The sequence below is a fragment of the Syngnathus leptorhynchus genome, chromosome 4, assembly GCF_054491065.1.
Source record: "Syngnathus leptorhynchus isolate UIUO chromosome 4, UIUO_Slep, whole genome shotgun sequence".
Classification (NCBI taxonomy): Eukaryota; Metazoa; Chordata; class Actinopteri; order Syngnathiformes; family Syngnathidae; genus Syngnathus; species Syngnathus leptorhynchus.
Genome location: NC_141198.1, coordinates 14,342,243 through 14,357,901, shown reverse-complemented (window position 1 = coordinate 14,357,901; position 15,659 = coordinate 14,342,243). Strand labels below are relative to the sequence as shown.

General features: G+C 51.3%; 2 protein-coding genes across 6 annotated transcripts; one reads left to right on the top strand and one right to left on the bottom strand.

Moving 5' to 3' along the window:
• The first annotated feature begins 686 nt into the window (after positions 1-686).
• taok3a (TAO kinase 3a) lies at positions 687-13,153 on the top strand. Of its 5 annotated transcripts, none has more exons than XM_085909942.1 (21): positions 687-1,360; positions 3,456-3,570; positions 4,193-4,392; positions 4,639-4,710; positions 4,803-4,904; positions 5,002-5,047; positions 5,121-5,217; positions 5,368-5,481; positions 5,693-5,784; positions 5,862-5,955; positions 6,143-6,224; positions 6,394-6,561; positions 6,624-6,812; positions 6,932-7,033; positions 9,134-9,370; positions 9,673-9,801; positions 9,892-10,095; positions 10,170-10,409; positions 10,647-10,859; positions 11,300-11,482; positions 11,586-12,267. In XM_085909942.1, exons 3-21 carry the CDS (start codon positions 4,261-4,263, stop codon positions 11,865-11,867), a joined length of 2,778 nt encoding a protein of 925 aa, XP_085766068.1. In that variant the 5' UTR covers positions 687-1,360; positions 3,456-3,570; positions 4,193-4,260; the 3' UTR covers positions 11,868-12,267. The 5 variants fall into 5 exon arrangements, with proteins under 5 accessions (XP_085766068.1, XP_085766067.1, XP_085766069.1 ...); XM_085909941.1 differs by having other exon boundaries at positions 687-3,154; XM_085909943.1 differs by having other exon boundaries at positions 687-3,154; positions 4,190-4,392.
• Positions 13,154-13,592: 439 nt separating this feature from the next.
• pebp1 (phosphatidylethanolamine binding protein 1) lies at positions 13,593-15,492 on the bottom strand. The gene is made up of 4 exons (XM_085909580.1): positions 15,018-15,492; positions 14,799-14,908; positions 13,962-14,062; positions 13,593-13,897 (listed from the first exon to the last, which is right to left on the bottom strand). The coding sequence occupies exons 1-4, from the start codon at positions 15,150-15,152 to the stop codon at positions 13,680-13,682; spliced, it is 564 nt and encodes a 187-aa protein (XP_085765706.1). The 5' UTR covers positions 15,153-15,492; the 3' UTR covers positions 13,593-13,679.
• Positions 15,493-15,659: the final 167 nt, after the last annotated feature.

Genomic DNA, 15,659 nt, shown 5'->3' with positions numbered 1-15,659 from the left:
AAATAAGAAATATTACTAAATTATGACACGTTTCTCTGATGCCTTTTGTGTGAAACCGTAACAAGACAAATGTGACCAAAGTGGGAGTTTTTAGTCTTTTTATGAACATGTAAGTTCAAAACGGACCATCAAGTAAATTAACGGCAGTGTTGACCGTCAGAAGACAAATGACCCTGCTCGTCGGTTTGCATGTCTGGGTGCCGTACCTCTCCGTCGTCTGTTTGCCTCATCCGCTGATCGTGATGTTGCTTCCCACCTGGAGACCTCTCATCATTTCGACTAGAAAGCCCTTGCCCTGCATCACACACAAGAGATGACCAACCGGCAAAAGCACAACGCCAGGCCCTGCGTTGCGACTGGGAGCGCCACGCGTTTGACACTATGGAGAACCAGGGAAAAATATAGAACCATGATTAAACTACCCCAAACTCCCCTGACCTAGTACCGAGCCTAGTTGTGGGTGGTGCCCCCGTAGCCCCCCCTCTAGCTCCGCTAGTGGCCGAGGAAAATGCCAAAACGGGGGTCGACGTTGATATAGTTCCAAATATGACCGACAGATAGCAGCATTGCCTTTGAACTGACGCGCTTGTTGCACGAACGCGCACGACACAGATGAGTAGTCTTGCATCTTTTCACCACACGAAACAAAGGAGTGAGAGTGTGGTAAGAAGATTTATTCAGACACAATGTCCTTTTAATTATGTTTTTCTAAGCGACAAATGCAACTTTGGGTTGTCCGACACATGCGCGCGCATCCGCGTGCGTGTGACTGTGAGTGCGCGCACGCTCAATTGACCTGAGGCTTTGCGTTTCCCGCCGTCATCATCCAATCAGGAAGTCCGATCACAACTGAGACAGTTTCTCTCCCCAAACTGGAACTAAATCTCCATGTCTCTTTTTGTGTGAGTGTGTGTGCGTGTGTGTGTGTTTTAGCTCCCAGCACGACGATTTGCGCGCCCCCCACACACACACACCACCACCACCTAAAAATAGGTGAGCAGCCGAGGGGAAGGAGGGCAACGAACGGGGGTGTGTGCGTGATTGACACTTCCTACTGGCGGATTAGCCACTAGCTCATGGTAGCGCAAAGTCACTTGGGAGTCTTTCAATCGACGACGTCACTCCACTCGGTCGGAAGCGGCGGCAACTTCATCGCTGTCGACTCTGCTTCGGATGAGTCGCATCACGTTCGGATGATTGGTCAGCACGCAGCTTGCCTTCCAGTCGGCTAACAGGCGACTGCCGTGGCTGTGGCCGCGGTTCGCTCGGATTTAAGGTTAGGTCACCTGCTCTGCGTCCACGGCCGCTTTCTTGGGACAAGGATGCGTCGCTCGCTCGGTGGTCTTCGCCGGTGCCGCTGGTGAGTTCGACACACGGGTGGAATGTGACAGCAGGTGGGGAGGAGGATTTCGTCAGTGTTACGCAATGTGGGTCAGGGTGACAAGTGCGTGGACTACCGTGGAAGGTTTTACTATCAACGCCGCCGCGGCCCCCCTCCAACCCCATTCCATTTTTTGCCTTTGATCTAAATTACCCCTATTTTGTGCGTTCATTAATTCCAGTAAATTTCTTTTTTACCATTCAATCGAATTTGTCGACTGACGCGCTGCGTTCAAAGTAAACACGATTGTTGTAAAAAGCTGGAAAATGACGTCACCCACCCCCTCCCCCCCATGGCGCACGCACGCACGCGCCAACAGACGCTTAGCCGTCTGTCGCTCGTGCGCGGCACAAGCGTATCAGACCGACCGCGCGCGCGATCCCGTTGTTTTTGTCCTGGTTGATGTTGAAAAATGCGCGCCCGTGAGGATTCGTTATACGTCGGACGTCACGCGACTTACGTTAACTCGTCGTACCAAGAAAACACCTTTTCCGACATTCTCGTGCAGTCATTGTGTCAAGGCCCAAGTGATCGGTGTATGTTTGGAAAATGTGAATGTGTGTTCTTCATATTTGTGCTCTTCACTGAGTGCAGTTTACACAGGTTGATGTTTTAAGCTAACACCGTTTTTTGGTTACTGTTCGTGTCAGCGGCTCGGTTAAATGTTTGGAAAACGATTGGATGTTTGGGGAATGTGAATCCATGTTCCTCATCCAGCTGAGGGACGTTACGTCACACGGTTTGTCAGTCCTTCTGCTCATTATTGGGTAGTCGTGGCGTCACTGTCCTAAACAGCACGAAGGATTGGTCTCTCCCTGCCTGCCTGCGGGCCGTCTCTTGTATGGCGTGTACATAATTTAGAGCGCCGGCATGCATTTGAAGACAACGACGAGAAAGATGACTCAGTGGCCGACGTGCACAGTTCCTCTCCCACTTGGGCGACCCAGATAAACAAAAAAAAAAGAATTCCTGCCTCACGCCCGTAATACCGTCCTACTTTTTACACAGAGAGACGGTAGAGGTAGCACATCTCGGGCGTTCAGATCGGTTCGGGCTCCTAACACTTTTGATGACGTCACGCTTTAAAAAAAAAAAAAATTATACTGTAGTCGCGCCTCCTTAGTTCACAGTTGACCTCATTTTTCCTACCGCGCTGTCAGCAGCTGTTGCTAAAGATAATCCGCAATGTTAAATCGTACGAGTCCAGTCTGCTTGGCGGGTTAGCGCTAATTAGCATACTTTTTGCCACTGGCGGCCGGCGGTGGTCGTTGTTTTAGTGTCCCGGATTGGCTCTAAGAATGTGTTGAGGGATGGCGGATTTACAAACATCAAGTGTTTGGGAAATAATATGAAGATATTTTATGGCTATACTGTCGTAGCTCCATGTAACGTAGCTAGCAGCACGCTAATAAAATAACAACAACTAACCAATGGATGGATTACTATAACTAACTAGTGGACAGTCATATGGACTGAGCAATGAAGAAATAAACAACTGATGAACTCTTGTTGGCACTAGATGTAACCGACTAACTAAGATAAGGACAGATGGAGCGAACTAAGTCAATAGGAGACGGACTGGTCGACTGTTCGGCTAACCGGCAAGTGGACGGACAGATGGACTGACTGACTAATTGTCTACCCACTAACCTTAACTGAGGCTTGCTGACTAACTCGCTGATGAGCAAATGGACCACCAAGTGCCTAAATAAGGAAGAGTGATGAAGCTGAGGAGGAGGAAGCCAAGGGTCCCAGAGGCTCCTGCCAGTGTCGGTTTGTGTTTGAAATGATTCACGGGCACGCTCTTTCTTTTTTATACATCTAGACCACGTGTGTGTGTGTGTGTGTGTGTGTGTGTGTGTGTGTGTGTGTGTGTGTGTGTGTGTGTGTGTGTGTGTGTGTGTGTGAGTACGTGCATGCGTGCACGCGTGTACAAGCAGATATTTTTATCCTGCTCATAGTTTAATCTGCAGCCACACAGATCAAGCCCCAAAAAAATAGTCCATTCCGAAATGTGCTTTACAATTCTAAGCGCGGAGTCTTAGCGCTAACTTTTGATTCTTCCTTGTTTCAGGAGTAAGAAAGATCTCGTTTGCGAGGAGCATTGGCGTCAAATCTGCTTCGGCTTTTGAGTGAGGGCAGAAGGAGCGACCAAAGGCACATCTGGCGACCGCTCCATTCACACTCAGGTAGACAAAGCAACACATCGTACCCGCTTGGTGGTGTGAGAAGCAAAAATGCTAACTCCCTTGGTGTTCTTCCGAAGCACTTGATCCTCACGAGGGTCGCACTCTCGTCATGATCACGTAACCTTCGCTCCACTTGAATCTGTTGTGAAAATAAGGCCGCAATTGCTTCGTACTCGCGCCGTTTTGTTCAACGTTGATTTTGGCTGTAATTGCACAATCGGCCGGCCACTAGATGGTGGCACAGTAGAGGGAGAATGGAAAGCAAGAAGTATTGGCCGCCACTGGTGCGCCACTTTTGACGGACGGCGGCTCAAAGTGGCCGCTTTGCAATGTGCATCTTCGGCCGTGACTCCCTTGTGATCAATATTGAAAGCTGTGTTGAGAAGTAACAGAAGAGACATCCAAATGGTTCATTTTGAAGGATGACTTTCATCTCTGGTTGAAAATGTCTCGTCTGTGAACACTGTGCACTGTTGGCCGGCCACATTTTGCACTCCCTTGCCCCGTATTCGGTATCGGCGCTTCTTGAATGTCTTTTTGATTGAGGACACACCTGGCAATCCCGCCCGTGGCAAAGGGAGGGGCTTTCAGCTTGGTGACCTTTTGTTTTTTTGCTCAGCAGCCTTTGGCGGTGCGGCTGGCCAATGCCAGGCCGGCGGCTGGCGTCGACGAGAGCAGCGCCCCCTAGCCATGCCGTCGTCGGCGCGCAAAGGGGCGCCCAAGGACCCCGAGCTGGCCCAGCTCTTCTTCAAAGACGACCCCGAGGACGTCTTCTGCGACCTGCACGAGATCGGACATGGCAGTTTCGGGGCCGTCTACTTTGTAAGTCAAGACTTTTAGGACGCGAAGAAAAAAAAAAAACGAGCTCTTCCGGGTCTTGGAAAAAGTCCCAAGGGCCTGACGTGGAAGTTGTTGTCGTCGGCCATTTTTCAGGCTGGTGCTTGAGACGACTCCCTGCGACGTTAGCAACGTTAGCGTCGTTGCCCAAGTCAGACAAAGATTTTTTGGGGCACGGGAATGAACGTGTCTGCTCTGCTCTGCTCTCATTGTCTTGTCATTTTCGTTCAGGCCCGCAACTCGTATTCCAACGAGGTGGTGGCCATCAAGAAGATGTCCTACCACGGCAAGCAGACCACTGAAGTAAGACACGCACACACGCACGCACACACGGCAATGCGCTCCCAAGAAAAAGTCAGTATTGCGCAAGCTTCGAGCGTAAATTTCTCGGGCAGAAGTGGCAGGACATCATCAAGGAGGTGAAATTTCTGGGCCAGCTGCGCCACCCCAACACCATCGAGTACAAAGGTTGCTATCTGAGAGACAACACCGCCTGGGTGAGTATTTCCTTCCATGACGTGTCCGGATGGCGCCCCCTGCCGTTCGCTCAGTGGTTCAAATGCCTGAGCTCATCTTTCTTGTGCATTTGAAAAGCTGGTGATGGAGTACTGCCTGGGATCCGCTTCAGATTTACTCGAGGGTACGTTTGTATTCAAATTTACGTACGAGAAGGTTGTCATTTTTTTTTTTTCCTTTGCTTGGGTCTATCAAAGTTCACAAGAAGCCACTGCAAGAGACGGAAATCGCCGCCATCTCCCACGGTGCCTTGCTGGGACTGGCTTACTTGCATTGCCACGACATGATTCACAGGTGAGCATCGTAAGTCCGTCTCGTCAACAGCGTGACAGTGGGGTGACCTCGAGCGACCTCGGCACGATATAACGCAAGGGCGGAATGGGGACGCCGTCTGGAGCCAGCTCAATGTTGTTTTTCAACAGTGATATTTTTGTGCCTCTTCAGAGACGTGAAGGCGGGGAACATCCTGCTGACGGAGCTAGGTCAGGTCAAGCTGGCCGACTTTGGCTCCGCCTCCATCGCCTCACCCGCCAACTCCTTTGTGGGGACGCCCTACTGGTGAGACTTTGAATCGGGGCTCAGAGTTGGGCTTTCACTTTTCAATTTGGCCGGGCCTCATTGTTTGTATTATTCATACTTAGTTTGTGTTCTCCCCGGGCCATTGCAAAAACACGCGCGGACGTGGAAAGGCCATTGGAGACATTTGCTTGCGGCATGAGGGGGAAACCTGTGACGTGCGTAACGGCGTGTTTGTTGTGCGTGTGGTCAGGATGGCCCCGGAAGTAATCCTGGCCATGGATGAGGGTCAGTACGAAGGAAAAGTGGACATCTGGTCCCTGGGGATCACCTGCATCGAATTAGGTAGCTGTGCCGAGCCAAAGGCGACTTGGGTCCGTGGGGGGCTTTGACTGACTTTTGTCCGGCACGTCCGCTTCTAGCCGAGCGCAAGCCGCCGCTGTTCAACATGAATGCCATGAGTGCCTTATATCACATCGCGCAGAACGACTCGCCCACCTTGCAAGCCAACGAGTGGTAAGGCGCCAGCGTCCTCCCTCTACATTAGCCTAGCCTAGCCTAGCCTAGCATGCCAGGCAACACGTGACACCACCACACCAATACACACACTGCAATAAGATGAGGTTGGAAGCTTCTTTGAAAAAAATGAAATTCGTCTTTGGAGCCGATGTGCTCGTTTTCAACCAATTGAATTGAATTGCAGGTCTGACCCTTTCCGAAGCTTTGTGGACTACTGCCTTCTGAAAATTCCTCAGGAGCGACCCTCCTCGGGGGAGCTGCTGCGAGTGAGTGGCCGCCGTTTTCCAGACTGCCCGCGTTGGAAATGTGTTTGTTCGAATGAAGTCCATTTGACATCAAAGTGCTAACAGCGCTCCTTTTTGCAGGGGCGAGGGAACGAAGACTCTCGTTTGATTTTCTGTGCGTCTCACATTTAAAGCATTTTTCTCATCCCAGCATGACTTTGTACGACGGGAACGATCGCCGAGGATCCTGCTGGACCTGATCCAGAGGACCAAAGATGCCGTGCGCGAGTTGGACCACCTGCAGTACCGCAAGATGAAGAAGATCCTCTACCAGGAGAAGCACAACGGGCCCACGGGGGAGAGCCAGGAGGACGAGGAGGTGGGAGCAGACCCATTCAGACGGCCGTGCGCAGAGGTGACTTTGTGGACGTGACCTCGTAGGACAGCGAGGCGCCCAGTCGCGAGATGAACAGCCTGGGCAGCGACCACTCGGTAGCCAGCACGTCGGTCAGCACGGGCAGCCCGAGCGGCAGCGTCAACAGCCTGCAGGACCATCTGGACGACATGAGCCTGATGATGCACCCGCACGACTACGGGGGCACCCCGGAGTCCCCGGCGCCCGCCGATGAGGTATTACCGCCACAACGAGCCGCCCGGACTAGGTTGCAGGGACCGCTCGGCGGATAAGCCAAAAGTCAGCGTGCTGGGTTGCTGAAGGGAAAATAAACAAACGTGTGTGTGTTTTTCAGGAGCAGCATTACAAATGGGATGACAGCATGCACCCAAAGAGCAGCCAGACCCAAAGCTACAAGAACCAGGCCCGCTTTGCCACCATCAAGTCAGCATCTTTGGTGAGCCCCCACCCCCCATGCCAAACTTGTTCAGTCGCATCGCAAAAAGCGGACCTGCGTGCCCGTGTGACAGGCTCATGGAAAGCCAGAACATCTGCGGCCGCAGATTTGAGTGAGTTTTGCGCCTCAGCTCGATGGACTCGTTAGCTGCTGCGTAAACGCTCACTCCAAGCGAGTCGCGTGGCTCCATGTCACATGCGGACAGGGCTGAATGAAACACACGGCAAATGTCTCCAAGTCAGTTGGTCATCTGGGGACGCATCGTTTGCTATTCGGCAAATATTTGACGGACGGCTGCATTCCATAAGCAGCGACGGCGACACTAAACAGGCTGCGTGAGATGTTTGGTGGGCATGATCATGTAAATTGCATCTACCCACATGCATGTCTTTAGCTTTCAGCGATTTTATTTTTTGCAGCAGGAGCAGCCTAAATGAGCTGCGTGGTAGGCATTCTCCTTCCACTTCTTTTCTTTCTCCCTAGGTCTCTCTGCTCGTCTGTTGTCATGGAAACAAGTGGTAGCCAGTTGTAGTAAGTCGTCTGGCTTTAACGTGGGCTCTCGCAACTCGCTGTTAACCGCTGGACCCGTGCGTGCGTGCGTGACAGAGAGGGAGAGAGAGAGAGACCGAGCGCGTTTGTGTGCAAGTGTTTGCAGTGTGTGAGTTTGCTGACATGAGCCTGCCCCCGTTGTCCTTGACAAATGTTTTAGAACGGACATGCGCGCGCTCGCACGTCAGCTCATTAGCTCTCGTGTGCCAGCGTGCTGGCTCGGTGTTCGATGACATCATCTTTTCCCCGCGGGCCCCGGGCAGGGAGACAAAGAGTTCGGCCGTGGGCAGATTGTGGAGCCGCACTCGGCGTCGATGCCGGTTGAGGCGATGGTCCTCCGGCGGGATTTTTGCACGCCCTCCGTGGGTAGGAGGCAAAGGTTGCGAGAGCGGGGGAGGCGCAGAGGTTATTATGGGTCAAAGCACAAGTTCGCAGGCATCCCGCGTGCCCGCGCTTCTTGCTCTTGCAGTTGAGCCGACCGCCACTTTTTTTAAAATGACAACGTTGTCTTATACTCGTCCAGTGCGCCAGTCAATAGTCTCCTTGTCACCAAATTAAATCATTTGGAGCGAAAGTGTGCGTCCTTGGCCAAATTTGATCAAAACGGTGCCTTTGCAATTTCATTCTTTTAGCACTCAATCCATCTGTTGCTGGCAATTCCCCTCACGAACGTGCCACCACCCGACCCGCCCCCCTCCAAGGTCCGGTCAATGAGGTATTCATGTGAGCCACCTGCTGCCCGCCCGCCCCTCAAAGAGCCGCTCTGTGCCCGGCCTTGGCCTTTGAGTTTGCATCCAACCGCGGAGGAGGAGGGGTTCCTTTCGGACACCCGAGCTCCTGCAGAAGCGCTGGGGCCAGACGATGACGCCCGGGCCAGCGTCCCGGATGCCGCCGCGCTCGGCCGCGCTCGCTGCCATGTTGTGTCCGAGGCGTTTGGCCGGGAACTACCGGAAAATGGACGCGCAGCGACCCTTCTGCCTTCAGGTTGGTCCACTTGACGATCCTCGGCGAGCGTGACCCGCAGTGATTGAATTGTTCCGACGTCAAAGGTCTGGCTTTTGAATGGCGCGAGGAATATGGAAGGTGGAGTCAAAGATGGAAAAGGCGCAGATTGGAATGATTTGAATCCGTCAAGAAGAGGTCAATGTTGATTATATTTGCATATGTGAGTCTTGGCATGTAAAGCGTGAAAAACAGAATTAGTGCACAGAACTGCTGAGCTTAAAAAAACTCAATGTTGCACTGTTTTGTGTGCTTCTTTGCCGGTCGACCAATCTTTTGAGATTGAGATCTGTTAAGAAATGTGGAAGCGGCGGAATCTCAAAACAATATGGTGAACCTAAAAGCAGACCGACCGTACTTGCCTCTGGTAGTTGTGGGAAAACAAAACCTTCTTGCTCTTGCTGTTTTGGTTCTGGTGGAGAGGCCGCTGGTTGGATTGCAGTTTAGGGTTACGGCGTCACAACAACGTTTGGTCCAATGCTGCTGAAGTGACAGAACAGCAACATTCTGGCTCGCGTCTGAGTCAAACGTTGCGTTCTCGGCTCTCAGGTGACCAAGCAGATCCACGAGCGCGAGCAGGAGGGCGAGCTGCGCGATCAGATGTCGGGCTACAAGCGCATGCGGAGACAACACCAGAAGCAGCTGATCGCTCTGGAGAACAAACTCAAGGCCGAGATGGACGAGCATCGCCTAAGGCTGCACAAGGAGGTCGAAACGCAGGCCAACAACGCCTACGCGGAGTTGGAGAAGCTGGCTAAGCGGCAGGCTGTGCACGCCGACAAGGAGGTGAGCGGCCGTGGGGGCGGGGCTTGGGACCAGGGGAACAAATACGAACAGGAAAAAGTGTCTCAAGGTACATGACGAGCTAGAAAACACAACCCGCGTGCGCACGGGGGCATGACGAGCTAGCAAACAGTAACTGTGCGCGCAGGCGCATGACGAGCTAGCAAACACAAGCCGCGTGTGCGCAAAAGAACGTGCGCATGCAGGCCACCAAGGTTGTACTTCCGAGAATAAGCGCTGCTACTCCATGCCGAGTGAAGCCACATCTCGTGCTAGCTAACGTGTCATCGTGCTCACCGGCGCAGGCCAAGGTGGCGCTGGCCGAGGAGAAGAAGTTCCAGCAGCAGATGGTGGCGCAGCAGAAAAAGGAGCTCAGCACATTCCTGGACACGCAGAGGAAACAATACAAGCTCTGCAAAGAGAAGATCAAGGAGGTAAGAAAGCTGCCACATGTCACACAAGACAAAATGCAGACGTCACAGACGGCGAGCGACGTTTGACCGTGTGGTTGTTTGGCGCGGCAGGAGATGAGCGAGGACGCCAGCACGCCCAAGAAGGAGAAGCAGGAGCGTCTGTCCAAGCACAAGGAGAACATGCAGCACTCTCAGGCCGAGGAGGAGGCCGAGCTGCTGGCCCGACAGCGCCTGCGCCTGGAGCGCCACGCCCGTGCCTTCAAGCGCAACGCTATGCTGGCCCGCCACCGCCTGGAGCAGGAGCACATACGGGAGGTGCAAAGTTTTGCCCCCACCCCTACCCCACCCTTGCCGCCATTGGGTAAAAGGCATCGTTTTGGGATTTGCAGGAGCTGAATAAGAAGGAGAGCCAGAAGGAGCTGGAGCACGCCACGCTCATCCGCCACGACGAGTCCACGCGGGAGCTGGAAGGCCGGCAGCTACGCTGCCTCCAGAAGCTGCGCGAGGACCTGATCCGGCTGCAGCACCAGACTGAGCTGGACAACCAGATGGAGTACAACGGCCGGCGGCAGAGGGAGCTCCGCCGCAAACACGTCATGCAGCTGCGGCAGCAGCCCAAGAACATTAAGGTGGGTGCCGCTTCTGGTTTCTTTCCTGTCGCCCGAGCTCTTTTGGCCGGGCCTCACCGGTTTAAAGCCAAAGATTGGTTCCACGCAAGTGTGGGTTTTCTCGTACTCCTCCCGGATGAAAGGTGGCTTCCTGGTTGCCCCGTTGTGTTGACCTTTGATTTGCATAGCCCCGCCCTTTAGGCTCATCTTGATGAGGGTTGAATGGTGACTTGTTGTGCTGCGGGTGCCCGCGTGCAGTCGCTGGAGCTGGCCATCAAGAAGCAGTTCCAGGACACGTGCAAGGTGCAGAGCAAGCAGTACAAGGCGCTACGCCACCACCAGACGGAGGTGACGCCCAAGGGCGAGCACAAGGCCGTGCTCAAGGCCCTCAAGGACGAGCACACGCGCAAGCTGGCCATCCTCGCCCAGCGCTACGAGCACAGCATCAACTGCATGATGGCCTCGCAGGCGGTGCGTACCTGCACGTCGTCACCTCGAAACCAAGCGAGCACCCTGAGCGAGCACCCCGAGCGAGCACCCTGAGCAAACCCCCCCGAGCGAGCACCCCGAGCGAGCACCCTTTCACATTGACAGCGCCGACAAAGCCCAAACACGCGCTCTAGGCTCCTACTTTGGCAGGGCTCCGAGGTCAAAGCAAATTTGGCCAGAATTTGCTCAGAGAGAGCCACGGTCAGCTCGCCACAGATCGGTGAAGATGGGACGTTCCTCCAAAGAGCAGCCTCTATTCAAATATTACACGCTTGACATTGGTGGCCCGCCCGATGCGTGGATCTTTACTTCTTGCTTCCTTTCCCCAAATTGTGTTTCCTCACCCCCCTGTGCACGTCCGTCCGTCTGTCCGTCCCTTTGGGAGACCTGACGTTGGGATCTTGTCTCACGCTTACGCTCAGCTGCGACTGGACGAGTCCCAGGAGGCAGAGTGCCAGGCGCTCCAGCAGCAGCTGCAGCAGGAGCTGGAGCTGCTCAACGCCTACCAGAGCAAGATCAAGACTCGGACGGACGCACAGCACCAGCGCGAGCGACACAAGCTGCAGCAGAAAGTGTCACTACGACGCGCCCACCTCGAGCAAAAGGTATTACGTCACGTTGCTTCGTTTTTTGGGGCTCTTTGTCCTGATGTGTGTACGCACTTGTGAATTTGTCTGCGACCTCATGGCGATGACGTCATGCGTGCAGACAACAAAGGAGGCGGGTGGGCGGCCGGTTGGCGTTGTAGCGTCGCCTGTCGCCCTCTGCTGGACGCTTGTGGACGTGGCGCACCAACACCATGACGTCATACTTGCGCCCTCGACTCGCCGGCGTGTACGTGTTATGCGCGTTCTACTGTCCCGTGCGTCGATTTGTCACGAACGCACACCGGGACGAAAGAATGTTAAAAAAAATGGGGGGGGGGGGGGGGCTAAAAGTAAAATGAAAGTAAACCCCGCCCCCCTCTTTCTCTTGTATTGCTTTCACTGACCCGAACAATTCATCGCTAAAGCGCTAATTTAAATGTACAATTTAAACACACGTTTTCGTTTTCGCTACTCCTTTTTGAAAGAGACGCTCTTCAAGTACGATCACTCACGGTTTTTGTCGCTAATTAAGCCGACAAGTTCGAATGTGGTTGGCAAAGCGAGTGCAGTCTTGGGTCACTCACCAGAACGTCTTTGAAAACTGCGCGCGCACACGAAAGCAAGCGCAAAGCCACAGCTGCTACAAAGACAACATGAGAATGGCGACCTCAAGTGGAGAAAAATAACAGCTGCCTTGGCTCGTTGAACAAATAATTGATGGGAGGATGGCTAGAATAAAACGTGAAACGTATCTTGATTCTGCGACGTCAAATAAGACAGCCATTGTGGTGGTGGTGTTGTTGTTGCGGTCAGATGGAGGACGAGTTGCTGTCTGTGCAGAAGGATCGCACGGAGCGCGTCAAGCATCTACTCGAGCGCGAGGAGCGCGAGCTGGACGCCTTTGACGCGGAGAGCGCGCGCTTGGGCTTCGCCAACTTGGCCGCCGCGCTCGACTGGGCCAAAGACGAGTACAGATGAGGCGCCTTTGAACGCGACCCCCTCCCTTCCATCCACTTCCCCCACCACCACCACCTCCTCTGCTCCTGCCACGCGAGCGAGCGCAACTCGGAGCCTTCGCTCCGCTCAGGCGACCGAGAACAAGAGGAGACGACAAAGAATAACAGTCATCGTAAAGTGAGGTTACGATTCTAGCAAAAAAGCGCTCGCTGACACACGTGAGCGCCGACTTTGTACCGAAAGATTTGCAGAGAGCTTTGACTTATTTTCATATTTCTATTTTAACTGCGATTTCACAGGCTAAAAAAAAAAAAAGACACAAATGTTTTCCCTAGTCCCATAGAGTGTTCCAATTTTATTTGTTTCGACCACGATGAGGATAATTGCAAGCACTTTAATCCTAGCAACAAGCACGGAAGCATCGACAAGCTTTCCTGTCAATTTGTTTATCAAGTGCACGCGGGGCTTCTTGTAGTCGTCGATGGGGGCGGGGTTTTGCTCGCCTCGCGTCATGAACTCAAGCACAATTCAACCAGCAAAACGGTTTTATTTCACCCCACAAATTTACTCAATTGTTAAATCACTTTAAGTGATTGAACTAAAACGGCCCCCCACCCACCATGAAATTGTAAATTGCTGCCAACTGTTCATGTCTTTCTTGAAACATGTTCACTGTTCTAGGTGAAAAATGAAAATGTTAACGTTGAAAAAAGTAAAACAATACAGTACTAACGTGTGCCCAGGTTTTTGATGTCTACATTTTGTCTTCTGGTCAAGTTATCACACTAAATTAAAAAACAATGCACATTAACTTTTAAAAATGATTCAAATTGTGAAATGTCCAAAATATTGATGTGGGTCAAATGAAAAATGTTTTTCCTCCAAGAGTTCCCACAATTACGCTCATACTTTGGAGACGTGATTCTATTTAACACTTTGTTGCAAATAAGTGAACAAAGACCTTGCTTTCTTTCTGATGGACAGTGATGTGTCGGTCCATCTGCTGCAGTACAGTGCCAATTTACTGCAGAGCGCGAGAACCCGATACCTTAAAACAATTTGGTCTGATATCGGTACTTGACCAGCTCTCGTAGAAAAAAAAAACCAAAACTCAAGTGTATTTTCCATTGAAATAACCTAACCTAAATGTGAAGGCAAACAGACAAAGTGATTGATTGTAAAGCAGCTTTATTGAGTCAACCCGTTGATGTGCACTAGGTGGGGCACGATTCTTTGTTAGCTTGAGTTTGGAAGAGGCCTACTTTCCCGCCAGCTGCTGGTAGAGTTTGGGCACGTAGTCGTCCCACTCGGCCCGGTAGCAGGTGGCGGCCACGGGCGCGTCCAGTCCGTATTTGCGGCGGAAAGCGCCCACGCTGAACTTGCCGCGCCCGTCGCCCGAGCGGTTGGTGAGGACGCGCTCGGTGCACGACAGCGCCCCCGGCTGGCTGTACACCAGCCAGACGTAGCGGTGGAGACCTGCGCACGGACAATGCCGTCACTCGCTTGCACAAGCTAATTCTAAAATGATAATTAGTGCTACCTGTTCCCTCAGGAGGGCCGGAACCAACGTAGTCGGACAAGACAACACCGGAGGACAGGTCGTTTCCTTTCATGTTGACCACTAGGTAGTGATGCCACTCCCTGACAAACACAACAAGTTCACCTTCACTTGTTTTGACACCATCAACAGATTGCGATTTGTCAGTTAAACTATACTTTTATTTGGAATCAAATATGAAAAGGTGACCCCCCCCCCCCCCGGAATTTATTGTGAACGTTACAAACAAATAAAAAATTTAAAAAATTTATTCACATGAAAATTGGGAGCAAAAACTTCAATTTAAAAAACATTTAACGTAAAAGAAATGTAAACATATTTGAATCTGCAAAAATTACAAGGGAAATGTTGGAAAAAGTTCAAATACTTAAATGTCTATTAAAATAGCAGGAAAAAAGTCCAAACAAGAAGAAGTGGCAACCAAATAGAATAAATGTTGAACACATTGGCAAACGTGCACTTTTTTTTGTTAAAACCAAAACTTTAAAAAAAAGGTAAATGTAAAGGTCTGGCAACAAACATGAAATAAAAAGGTAAGTGTGAAAATTAGGAAAAAACTTTTGAAAATGTTTAATAACGTTTAATAACGTGATGGCAACAAAACAGAATGGTAAAAATGTTCAATTAGAAACACTAACCAAATATTTAAAAAAAAGTTGAATTAAAAATGGGAGAAAAATTGCAACACCCACGGTTAAAAAAAATATACAAAACAAAAACTGATAAATCTGAGTTATAAATATGACAACTGGTGATTTTTTTTTTCTAAACTGAATTTATTTGTCAATGTGAGTTAAGAGTTTGTGGAAAAAGTCTGACCTGAATTTGGGTTTTTCCCTACTGGGGGCGTCCGGGTCGGTTAGGACTAAAGTGTAAAGTTTGCTGGGGTCGCATCCCTCCCACTCGATGCTCGTAGGCCGGTTCTGCACCTAAGGGGGCGGGACATTTTAATTGGGAAAGTTACCCCCCCCTTGAAAAATGAAAAAACATTTGATACCAACCAGACCAGGCCATGCAAGCTATGCTAATGTAGCTCACCTGCGTGGGCGTGAGCACTTTGCCCAGCTCGTCGATCTCCACGGAGCCGTACTTGACCGTCAGAGGCCGGCCGGGCTTCTCGTCCACCTCGTGGAGCTGCAGCGGGCCGCTCCACTGGTTCACATCCACAGGCATATTGTCTGGACGGAGGCGCTAACTAACTGGATCGCAATTCGCTGCTTCTGCTGGGTTTAGACGAGGCTATGACACGTTCAAGGACCAGCGCTCAAGATGAAATTCTAAAGCAAAGCTACTGCAACACGTGCTTTCTTCACTTTGGATTATATTTCAAACATCACCATTACCTATTTTCATTCGTGGTCTCCCACCAATCTACACTTACTATCGGGGAATTTCCCTGTAAAACAAGTGGTCTTCGGGAATCGCACTACATTTGAACACCACAAACACGACTATTGGCACAAAATGGCCACTGGGGGCACTAAAAATGACCGCTGCTTTGTGATTCGTCATATAAAGTGGTTCTTTTAAACCCTCATTTTAAATGTGTCGCCACTTCTGGACAATGGGTGAAAACAGTTAAGAAGCACAGCTCTACAAGTAATTTATACAAATGATAAATATTCAAATGTTTATACAAATGATAAATACTAAAATGTTTATACAAATGAGACGTGGCCA